The sequence below is a fragment of the Jaculus jaculus genome, chromosome 5, assembly GCF_020740685.1.
Source record: "Jaculus jaculus isolate mJacJac1 chromosome 5, mJacJac1.mat.Y.cur, whole genome shotgun sequence".
NCBI lineage: Eukaryota > Metazoa > Chordata > Mammalia > Rodentia > Dipodidae > Jaculus > Jaculus jaculus.
This window is the reverse complement of record NC_059106.1, coordinates 92,909,958-92,922,092: the sequence shown is the minus strand read 5'-3', so window position 1 is coordinate 92,922,092 and position 12,135 is coordinate 92,909,958. Positions and strand designations below refer to the sequence as shown.

The 12,135-nt window shown below is 47.2% G+C and overlaps 1 protein-coding gene across 9 annotated transcripts in view; it reads right to left on the bottom strand.

Moving 5' to 3' along the window:
- The window catches only part of Fggy (FGGY carbohydrate kinase domain containing), a 492,311-nt gene that overhangs the window by 379,254 nt on the left and 100,922 nt on the right, over positions 1–12,135 (bottom strand). For all 9 annotated transcript variants that reach the window (XM_045151276.1, XM_045151274.1, XM_045151282.1 and 6 more), the window contains one exon: positions 3,300–3,388. In XM_045151276.1, coding sequence (XP_045007211.1) covers positions 3,300–3,388 — 89 coding nt within the window. The remainder of the gene's footprint in view (positions 1–3,299; positions 3,389–12,135) is intronic.

The window sequence follows — 12,135 nt, the reverse complement described above, 5'->3', positions numbered from 1 at the left end:
CATGAGAAAATCAGTCACTTCCCACCATGTCATTCTACAATATATATGGCTGGCAGCCTTCAAAGATCCCAAAGTCATCAATTACAAGGAAAGTGTGGCCATCTAAAACAGCCAAGAGGAGCCTGTGGAGAGATGTTTAGGTGTAGCATGGCACTGTGGAACTTTTCACAAACTGAGGGAAGCTCAACAAAATACAGAGTTTACTGAGTGATAGATGTCAACAATGGTTTGTAAATTGTAGGAGGGTGCTATACTCATGTAATATGATCTGATATAAAGGAACTCTTCATATTCATATTCACAACTTTTTGTAAACCTGGAACTATTTAAATGATTATTTGAAATTAAAATCGATAGAATATACTTTTATTTTAAATTTTTACTAGTTTATAAAGAATTAGGCTCCATTATGGCATTTTTCAAGTTTTTTTTTTTTTTTTAATTTCCATGTCCCTTTCTCCGTGTGAATTCCTGTGGCAGTAGCCTTCTTTCAGCTTTCAAATCACTGGTTTCCTTTTGCCCTCCTTATACTCAGAGAGACAAAAATCTATATTTTCTCTCATAGGCAGATTCTGGCTTCTAGAGGCTGTATGTATGTAAACAAGGGGCAGGGTATGGGAGGGAGTACAGACTAGGAAACTAACTAGGGGCCATTAGAGGAGGAAAATATACTTCTAAGGTACAAACATGTCAACCTTTGATGTCTCTCAGAACCCCCTGGAAGGAAAAGTTCTAGTTTTACACACCACAATCAAGCTTTAGTTTGTCCACTAGGACTTGTCATGGTTCCTTTACACTCTGGCCTCTATGAAGGTGGCTGCCAAATCTATCAGTAATTATGAAGAAATGTGCAGTTTTTACAGAGCTTTTAGCATCAATACAGTTATTCTATTGATACTTAGACTATATTCTTACTGTTTTTATATTTTAATCACCATTTGGTTATTTGTCATCTTGTTTTCTTTCTACTTTCTTTTTTTTCCTACTTTCTTTTTGTTTTCCTTTGGTGCTGGGACTCAAGCCAAGGACTTACAGTAATGCCCTGAGCCCTATTTTTATTTTATTTAGCATAAGTCATCTCAAATTTCTTTAGAGGAAAAACAAACCATATATATGGCTTGTCTGCTTATATAAAATATATTCAAGGTTCTGAGTAACTCTCACCTGTTTTTGAGTGTTATCCACTCAATGGCTACAATGTGGCATGTTACTGTCACATTCCACTTCACTTCTTGAGTTGCAAAGTAGTCCTAACAACATCTGATACAATGGATGGTTGTTGAGAACTAGTGGAATTAAGTTGTCAATATGCCTAACACAGATAAAATGAAGTTATTCAATACATGGTTAATATTATTATTATTAACAAAAGTAACAGTAATAAGGAGCCAGAGATGGCTAGGCAGTTAAGGCACTTGCCTGCAAAGCCAAAGGACTCAAATTCGATTCCTTAGTACCCACATAAAGCCAGTACACAAAGTGGCACATGCGTCTAGTGTCTGTTGGCAGTGGCTATAGGCCTTGGTGAGACCATTCTCTCACTCTTTCTATCTGTCTTTCTCTCTTTTAAATAAATAAAGGGAGTTTTATTTTAAATAGTAGTAATTACTTTTGTTAATGTAACAGAAATAATGGAAATGAATTCCAAATCGATCATATTCCAGTTGTGATTTCTCCCAATGACCCAGAGAAACAAAAGCAGATGTCACATTTTAGATGAGAACAACTAAAGTAGGGAGGATAGGACAAAACAGGGGAGGGAGGAAGGGATAGAAGGCTTCTTACACACTGTCACTGCCAAAAACAAGTTTGAAACCTGTAAGACAAGGTGAACTCCAATCAATTGTTACCCCAACTGTACTATAATAACAAAACAGAAGTAAAGAAAAATACCCTCTAGCCTTTTTGGCACTAGCTTTCCCAACACCACTTAAAACAACCCCATGTAGGAGGAGAATGAATACCAGTCTGAGCATCTCCTTATCCTAGGGGTGCCTGCTCTATTGCCCAAGGGTTTTCTGGCATTGACACATTCCATTCAGGCTTTCATCTCCCCTTACTCTACAAAGCTGGGAAAGTGGGAACTTTTTATTTACCAAGCCCTATATAATTTGAATACCATGTCCTCTCTATAACCACGAGAGGGCTCACAGGTAAGGAAGTGAGGGATAAATTATTTGCTCCAGGTTCCTACAGACAGTGTATAGGAAAGGTACTGTCCTTTCAGTTTCTCCTGATTTTAAATAAGGAACATGAAAGTGATAACTTCAGATAAAACAATGACCTCCTTAATCTATCCAAGGTTACATTTATTTGTTCCATAGGAACTGGTCTCTGCTTTACAGGTTTGCCCAGTCCAGGTCCTAAGTCCTTCTCAAGTTGAGAAGACACATCAACATATGTATGAGGTCCTGATAACTATGGATATGACACACAAAGACTTCATGCCCAAGCTCTCTATGTATACTCCCAAATCTACTCTGGTAATTACAGAAACCATAATGCTATACTCAGCAAGCACTTTACAAGTCTTTATCATATAGCATATTTTATTTTTAACATAATAATTTACTCAAAGAAAATTGCCAATAAAGTTGCTAATGCCAACATACACCCTAGTTTGAAATAATTATGGTAAATTTCTAAAGAAGCCGGGCGTGGTGGCACACGCCTTTAATCCCAGCACTCTGGAGGCAGAGGTAGGAGGATTGCCATGAGTTCAAGGCCTCCCTGAGATGACAGAGTTAATTCCAGGTCAGCCTGAACCAGAGTGAGACCCTACCTCGAAATACCAAAAAAAAAAAAAAAAAAAATTTCTAAAGAAAAGCAAAATAAGTTCATATCACAACCACTCAGTTACAGTTGGCTTCCTTGAAAAACATAACTCCTATCCTAATTTCAGGTGTGTGTGTGTGTGTGTGTGTGTGTGTGTGTGTGTGTGTGTATGTGTGTATATAATCTCCTCATTATTTGTCATATGAAATATACCTTCAGAAAACCAGTCACATTTCACTCTGGATTTTTCACATCTCTTCCAAATGTGTCCAATTTTCATAGATGGTCTATACCTTGGATACTCACATTCCAGGCCTGAGGGAAACAATGGTGCTGGAGCATGTGTGGTGGAGGTAGAAGATAGATTCAAGATGTTCCAAGTATTCAAAATCACATGCAGATGTAAAAACAGTATGTCCAGCCAAAGAGATTCAGAAAGCAACACACACACACACCCCCACACACCCCCACACACACCAAAGAAATGAAGAATACAAATAAAATCCAACTTGAAATTAACATACCGTGCTGTGACACCTGTGGCCTTCCATGATAAGAAGTCTGGGAGATCAAAGAAATGTCCCGCCTTATCCCAGCAAGTCTCTCTCAAGTTCTGCCAAATTAAATAAATATTAGAATCAATTATGAGGGTTTCTTTTCTAGTTCTTTCAATCTTTCAAACTTTTGAAGACAAAATCACAGCCAACCATGTCCATCTGCTAGAAGGCTCAGGTGTGATATAAAAGCAGAACTTAAATCGGAAAGAAAACATGACAATTACTGACCCTTCCAGTCTCCCTTTTATCCTTCTTTACTTTGGGAGGGGGAGCAAGCATACCCTGTGAAGAGATGCCATCCATCTTCTCAGCAAAGGCAGGAAACTTCAAACACAATGGAAGATGTTCATTCTGAGCAGCTACCAGCTGGGAACAAAACTGCACTGGGCAAACCTCTGGTGAATCTAAATGTGTTCCCCATTGGAGATTCCCCACATGCCAACACTGTCCACACAACAGAAAAGCAGTTATGTGCCCTTAACCAGAGGATATCCATAATCAAATTCTCATACAATTTTTATTAAACATTTATTTTTTTCCACATTACCAAATGGCCATATTTTTTTCTTGCTGCTGGACTTTTTCTTTCCTATACCAAGTCTATATGAAAAACTCATTCCTCACCTGCAATTCCGTTCCATCCCAGGACCTATGCTGTCCCTTGGGTTAACCTACTGCAATCCTTCTTTTGGGAAGTTTTCAGGATCTCCTACTCAATGACAGGCCCAGCTTCCACCCCACCCTACAGCTGTCTATGTGCTCTCTTTCACTTCTTCTAGACCATAAATTCTGTAAGTTCAGACTTCATCAGCCTTTCTTGCCATGATATTTGGTGGCTGTCTTCTCTCCTGTAGACAGAGTGGACTGCCAGCTGCTATACAGAAACTAACTCTATAACCCCCGTCTTCTTACTAAAAACACTTGACTGGACCTGTGACAGCCAAGGAGAATCCCTCTCCAGAAGCTTAAAATCTGAGTACAAATGAAGTCATTCAATTGAAGCCTATGAATAGAACTGGATATGAGATGAAATGTGGAATCTGTAAAGGCATCACTTTCTGTCAAGCACCTAGGGATGAAAAGCATAGAGATAAGAGTCAAGAAAAGAGAAAGCTAATGAGAAAGACTCCTTGTTCCAGATCAGCTCATGGGAAGAAAGTGTTTATTTTGGCTTACAGGCTGGAAGGGAAGCTCCATGATGGCAGAGAAAAATGATGACACGAGCAGAGGGTGGACATCAACTCCCAAGCACACCAAGTGGACAACAGCAGCAAGAGAATGGGCCAAACACTGAACATGGGAAGCTGGCTTTAACACCCATAAACTTACCCCCAACATTACATCACCTCCAAGAGGCTCCAGTTTCCAAACTTCTACCAGCTGGGGACCTAGCATTCAGAACACTTAAGTTTATAGAGGATACATGAAATATACCACCATACACCCCAACATGCAGACAATGTTATAGCTCCTAAGAGGGTATGGAGGGATTCTACCCGGGTGGCCTCCTAAGACAACATGGAGGGCATCCACTCGTGTGACCCCCTAAGACAACATGGACGGCATGCACCCCTATGACCTACTAAGACAACATGGAGAGCTTACACCCGTGTGACCTCCTAAGACAACATGGAGTGTTTCCACTCACGTGATATACTAAGACAGCATGGAGAGATTCCACCTGTGTGGCCTCCTAAGACAAAATGGAGGGCTTCCACACGTGTGACATCCTAAGCCAGCATGGAGGGCTTCTACCCATGTGACCTCCTAAAACAAAAGGGAGGGCTTCCAAATATGTGACTTCCTAAGACAACATGTAGGGCTTCCACCCGTGTGACCTCATATGACAGCATGGAGGGCTTCCACCCGTGTGACCATATAACACAGCAAGGAGGGCGTCTACTCGTGTGATCTCCTAAGACAGCATGGAGGGCTTCCACCCGTGTGACCATATAACACAGCAAGGAGGGCTTCTACCCGTGTGATCTCCTAAGACAGCATGGAGGGCTTCCACCCATGTGACCTCGTATGACAACATGGAGGGCTTCCACCCGTGTGATCTCTTAAGACAGCATGGAGGACTTCCACCCGTGTGACCTCGTATGACAACATGGAGGGCTTAAACCCGTGTGACCGCCTAGGACAGCATAGAGGGCTTCCACCATTGTGACTTCCTAAGACAAAATGGAGGGCTTCGATCCATGTGAGCTCCTAAAAAAACATGGAGGGCTTCCACCTGTGTGACCTCCTAAGACAACATGGAGGGCTTCCACCTGTGTGACCTACCTCCTAACACAGCATTGAGGGCTTCTACCCGTGTGACCTCCTCCTAAGACAGCATGGAAGGCTTCCACCCGTGTGACCTCCTAGGACAACATGGAGAGCTTCCACCCGTGTGACCACCTAAAGACAACATGGAGGGCTTCCACCCATGTGACCTCGTATAACAACATGGAGGGCTTCCACACGTTTGATCTCCTAAGACAGCATAGAGGGCTTCCACCCGTGTGATCTCCTAAGATAGCACGGAGGGCTTCCAAACGTGTGATCTCCTAAGACAGCATGGAAGGTTTCAACCCGTGTGACCTCCTAAGATAACATGGAGGGCTTCCACCTGTGTTACCTCCTAAGACAGCATGGAGGGCTTCACCCGTGTGACATCCTATGACAAAATGGAGGCCGTCCAACATTGTGACCTCCTAAGAAAACATGGAGGGCTTCCACCCATGGGACACCCGAACACAACAAGAGGGGTTAAACACGTGTGACCTCCTAAGACAACATGGAGGGCTTCCACCCGTGTGATCCCCAAAGACAACATGGAGAGGTTCCACCCGTGTGACCTCCTAAGACAACATGGAGAGCTTCCACCTGTGTGACCTCCTAATACAACATGGAGGGCTTCCACCCGTGTGACCTCCTAAGACAGCATGGAGGACTTCCACTCCTGTGAACTCCTAAGACAGCATGGAGGTCTTCCACCCATGTGACCTCCTAAAACAGCATGGAGGGCTTCCTTCCATGAGACCTCCTAAGACAACATGGAGGGCTTCCACCCGTGTGACCTCCTAAGACAACATGGAGGACTTCCACCCGTGTGACCTCCTATGACAATATGGAGGCTTCCACACGTGTGACATCCTAAGACAACACGGAGGGCATCCACCCATGTTACCTACTAAGACAGCATGGAGGGCTTCCACCCCTGTGACGTCCTTTGTCAATATGGAGGGATTCCACCCATGTGACCTCCTAAGACAACATGGTGGTCTTCCACCCTTGTGACTTCCTAAGACAACATGGAGTGCTTCCACCCGTGTGACCTCCTAAGACAACATGGAGGGCTTCCACCCATGTGATCTCCTATGACAGTATTGAGGGCTTCCACCCATGTGACTTCCTATGACAGCATGGAGGGCTTCCACCATTGTGACCTCCTAAGACAACATGGAGGGCTTCCCCCCGTGTGACCGCCTAAAAGAACATGGAGGGCTTCCACCCCTGTGACTTCCTCTGACAACATGCAGGGCTTCCACCCATGTGACCTCCTACTACAACATGGAGGGCTTCCACCTGTGTTACCTCCTAAAACAACATGGAGGGTTCCACCCGTGTGACCTCCTATGACAGCATGAAGGGCTTCCATGCGTGTGACCTCCTAAGACAAAATGGAGGGCTTCCTCCGTGTGACACCCTATGACAGCATGGAGGGCTTCGACCACTGTGACGTCAGAAGACAACATGGAGGGCTTCTACCCATGTGACTTCCTAAGACAACATGTAGGGCTTCCACCCGTGTGCCCTCCTAAGACAACATAGAGGGCTTACACCTGTGTAACCTCCTAAGAAAACATGGAGGGCTTCCATCCGTGTGACCTCCTAAGACAACATGGAGGGCTTCTACCCATGTGACCTCCTAAGACAACATGGACGGCTTCCACCAGTGTGACCTCCTAAGACAACATGGGGGGCTTCGACCCATGTGAACTCCTATGACAGCATGGAGGGCTTCCACAAGTGTGAACTCCTAAGACAACATGGAGGGCTTCTACCCCTGTGACCTCCTAAGACAACATGGGGGGCTTCCACCCGTGTGACCTCCTACTACAACATGGAGGGCTTCCACCTGTGTTACCTCCTAAAACAACATGGAGGGTTCCACCCGTGTGACCTCCTATGACAGCATGAAGGGCTTCCATGCGTGTGACCTCCTAAGACAAAATGGAGGGCTTCCTCCGTGTGACACCCTATGACAGCATGGAGGGCTTCGACCATTGTGACGTCAGAAGACAACATGGAGGGCTTCTACCCATGTGACTTCCTAAGACAACATGTAGGGCTTCAACCCGTGTGCCCTCCTAAGACAACATAGAGGGCTTACACCTGTGTAACCTCCTAAGAAAACATGGAGGGCTTCCACCCGTGTGACCTCCTAAGACAACATGGAGGGCTTCTACCCGTGTGACCTCCTAAGACAACATGGACGGCTTCCACCAGTGTGACCTCCTAAGACAACATGGGGGGCTTCGACCCATGTGAACTCCTATGACAGCATGGAGGGCTTCCACAAGTGTGAACTCCTAAGACAACATGGAGGGCTTCTACCCCTGTGACCTCCTAAGACAACATGGGGGGCTTCCACCCGTGTGACCTCCTAAGGCAGCATGGAGGGCTTCCACCATTGTGACATCCTAAAACAACATGGAAGGCTTTCACCCATGTGACCTCCTAAGACAGCATGGAGGGCTTCCATCCTTGTGACCTCCTAAGACAACTTGGAGGGCTTCCACCCGTGTGACCTCATAAGACAACATGACGGGCTTATACCCGTGTGACCGCCTAAGACAAAATGGATGGCTTCCAATCCTGTGGCCTCATCTGAAAACATGGAGGGCTTCCACCCATGTGACCTCCTAAGAAAACTGGAGGTCTTCCACCCGTGTGACATCATAAGACAACATGGAGGGCTTCCGCCTGAGTGACCTCCTGTGACAACATGGAGGGCTTCCACCCGTGTGACCTCCTAAGACAGAATGGAGGGCTTCCACCCGTGTGATCTCCTAAGACAGCATGGAGGACTTCCACCCATGTGAACTCCTAAGACAGCATGGAGGTCTTCCACACATGTGACCTCCTAAGACAGCATGGAGGGCTTCCACTCGTGTGACCTCCTAAAGACAACATGGAGGGGTTCCACCCGTGTGACTCCCTAAGACAACGTGGAAGGCATCCACCCGTGTGACCTCCTAAGACAGCATGGAAGGATTCCGACCATGCGTCCTCCTAAGACAGCATGGAGGGTTTCCACCCGTGTGACCTACTAAGACAACATGGAAGGCTTCCACCCGTGTGACCTCCAAAGACAACATGGAGGGCTTCCACCCCTGTGACCTACTAAGACAGCATGGAGGGCTTCCACCTGTGTGACCTCCTAAGACAACATAGAGGGCTTCCAGCCATGTGACCTACAATGAAAAAATGGAAGGTTTCCACCCATGTGACCTCCTAAGACAACATGGAGGGCTTCCCCCGGTGTAACCTCCAAAGACAACATGGAGTGCTTCCACCAGTGTGACCTCCTAAGACAACATGGAGGGCTTCCACCTGTGTGACCTCCTATGACAATATGGAAGGCTTCCACATGTGTGACCTCCTAAGACAATATGGAGGGCTTCCACCTGTGTGACCTCAAATGACAGCATGGAGGGCTTCCACGCATGTGACCTCCTAAGACAGCATGGAGGGTTTCCACCCGTGTGACTGCCTAAGACAGCTTGGAGGGCTTCCAACCCTGTGACCTCCTAAGACAATATGGAAGGCTTCCATGCGTTTGACCTCATATAACAGCATGGAGGGCTTCCACCCGTGTGACCTCCTATGACAGCATGGAGGGCTTCCACCCGTGTGATCTCCTATGACAGCATGGAGGGCTTCCACCCGTGTGACCTTGTATGACAACATGGAGGGCTTCCACTGGTGTGACCTCCTAGGACAGCATAGAGGGCTTCCACCATTGTGACTTCCTAAGACAAAATGGAGGGCTTCCAAACATGTGACCTCCTAAGAAAACATGGAGGGCTTCCAACCCTGTGACCTAAGACAATAGGGAGGGCTTCCATGCGTGTGACCTCCTAAGACAACTTGGAGGGCGTCCACCCCTGTGACCTCCTACAACAACATGGAGGGCTTCCAACCATGTGACCTCCTATGACAGTATGGAGGTCTTCTGCCATTGTGACCTCCTAAGACGACATGGAGGGCTTCCACCCCTGTGACCTCCTACGACAACATGGAAGGCTTCCACCTGTGTAACCTCCTGAGACAACATGGAGGGCTTCCACCCGTGTGGCCTCCTAAGACAACATGGAGTGCTTCCACCCCTGTGACCTCCTCTGACAACATGGAGGGCTTCCACCCACGTGACCTCCTACGACAACATGGAAGGCTTCCACCTGTGTTACCTCCTAAGACAACATGCAGGGTTCCACCCGTGTGACCTCCTATAACAGCATGAAGGGCTTCCATCAATGTGAACTCCTAAGACAACATGGAGGGCTTCCACCCATGTGACCTACGATGACAACATGGAGGGCTTCCGCCCGTGTAACCTCCTAAGATAACATGGAGGGCTTCCATCCATGTGACGCCCTAAGACAGCATGAAGGGCTTCCACCCGTGTGACCTCCTAAGACAGCATGGAGGGCTTCCAACCATGTGACCTCCTAAAACAGCATGGAAGGCTTCCACCTGTGTGACCTCCTAAGATAACATGGAGGGCTTCCACCCATGTTACCTCCAAAGACAGCATGGAGGGCTTCACACGTATGACCTCCTGTGACAAAATGGAGGGCTTCCACCCATGTTACCTCCTAAGAAAACATGGAGGGCTTCCACCCGTGTGGCCTCCTAAGACAACATGGAGGGCTTCCACCCATGTGACCTCCTAAGACAACATGGAGAGATTCCACCTGTGTGACCTCCTAATACAACATGGAGGGCTTCCAACTGTGTGACCTCCTAAGACAACATGGAGGGCTTCCACCTGGTGACCTCCTATGACAACATGGATGGCTTCCACCCATGTGACCTCCTAAGACAGCATGGAGGGCTTCCTCCCGTGTGACTTCCTCAGACAACATGGAAGGCATCCACCCATATGACCTCCTAAGACAGCATGGAGGGCTTCCACCTGTGTGATCTCCTACAGACAACAAGGAAGGCTTCCACCCATGTGACCTCCTAAGAAAGCATGGAGGGCTTCCACCCATGTGACCTCCTAAGACAGCATGGGGGGCTTAAATCCATGTGGCCTCCTGAGACAACATGGAGGACTTCCACTGTTGTTACCTCCTAAGACAACATGGAGGGCATCCACCCATGTGACCTACTAAGAGAGCATGTAGGGCTTTCATCCGTGTAACCTCCTAAGACAACATCGAGGGCTTCCACCAGTGTGACCTCCTAAGACAGTATGGAGTGCTTCCACCTGTGTGACCTCCTAAGACAACATAGAGGGCTTCCACCCATGTTACCTAATGTGACAAAATGGAGGGCTTCCACCCATGTGACCTCCTAAGACAACATGGAAGGCTTCCACCCGTATGACATCCTAAGACAACATGGAGGGCTTCCACCCATTTGATCTCCTATGACAGCATTGAGGGTTTCCACCCTTGTGACCTCCTATGACAGCATGGAGGGCTTCCACCCCTGTGACCTCCTAAGACAACATGGAGGGCTTCCACCTGTGTAACCTCGTAAGAAAACATGGAGGGCTTCCACCCGTGTGATCTCCTAAGACAGCATGGACGGCTTCCTCCCGTGTGTCCTCCTAATAAAACATGGAGGGCTTCCACCCGTTTTACCTCCTAGGACAGTATTGAGGGCTTCCACCCGAGTGACCTCCTATGACAGCATGGAGGGCTGCTACCCGTGTGACCTCCTAAGACAGCATGGAGGGCTTCCATCCATGTGACCTTCTAAGACAACATGGAGGGCTTCACACGTGTGAACTGATAAGACACCATGGAGATCTTCTACCCGTGTGACCTCCTAAGACAACATGGAGTTTTCCACCCGTGTGACCTCCTGAGACGGCATGGATGGCTTTCACCCATGTGACCTCCTAATACAACATGGAGGGCTTCTACCCGTGTTACTCCCTAAGACAGCATGGTGGGCTTCCACCTGTATGACCTCCTATGACAGAATGAAGGGCTTCCACCCATGTGACCAAATAAGACAACATGAAGTTCTTCTGCTCGTGTGACCTCCTAAGACAACATGGAAGGCTTCCAACCGTGTGACCTCCAAAGACAACAATGAAGGGCTTCCACCCGTGTGGCCTCCTATGACAACATGGAAATCTTCCACCCGTGTGACCTCCTAAGACAACATGGACGGCATCTACCCGTGTGACCTCCTAAGACAACATGGAGGGCTTCACCCGTGTGAACTTATCAGACAGCTAGGAGGGCTTCCACCATTGTGACCTCCTAAGACAACATGGAGGGCTTCGACCCCTGTGACCTACTAAGACAGCATAGAGAGCTTTTATCTGTGTGACCTTCTAAGACAACATGAAGGGCTTCCACCAGTGTGACCTCTAAGACAGCATGGAAGGCTTCCACTTGTGTTACCTCCTAAGACAACATGGAGGATTCCACCTGTGTGACCTCCTATGACAGCATGAAGGACTTCCACCCGTGTGACCTCCTAAGACAACATGGAGGGCTTCCACCGTGTGACAGACTATGACAGAATGGAGGGCTTCCACCATTGTGACCTCCGAACATGTAGGGCT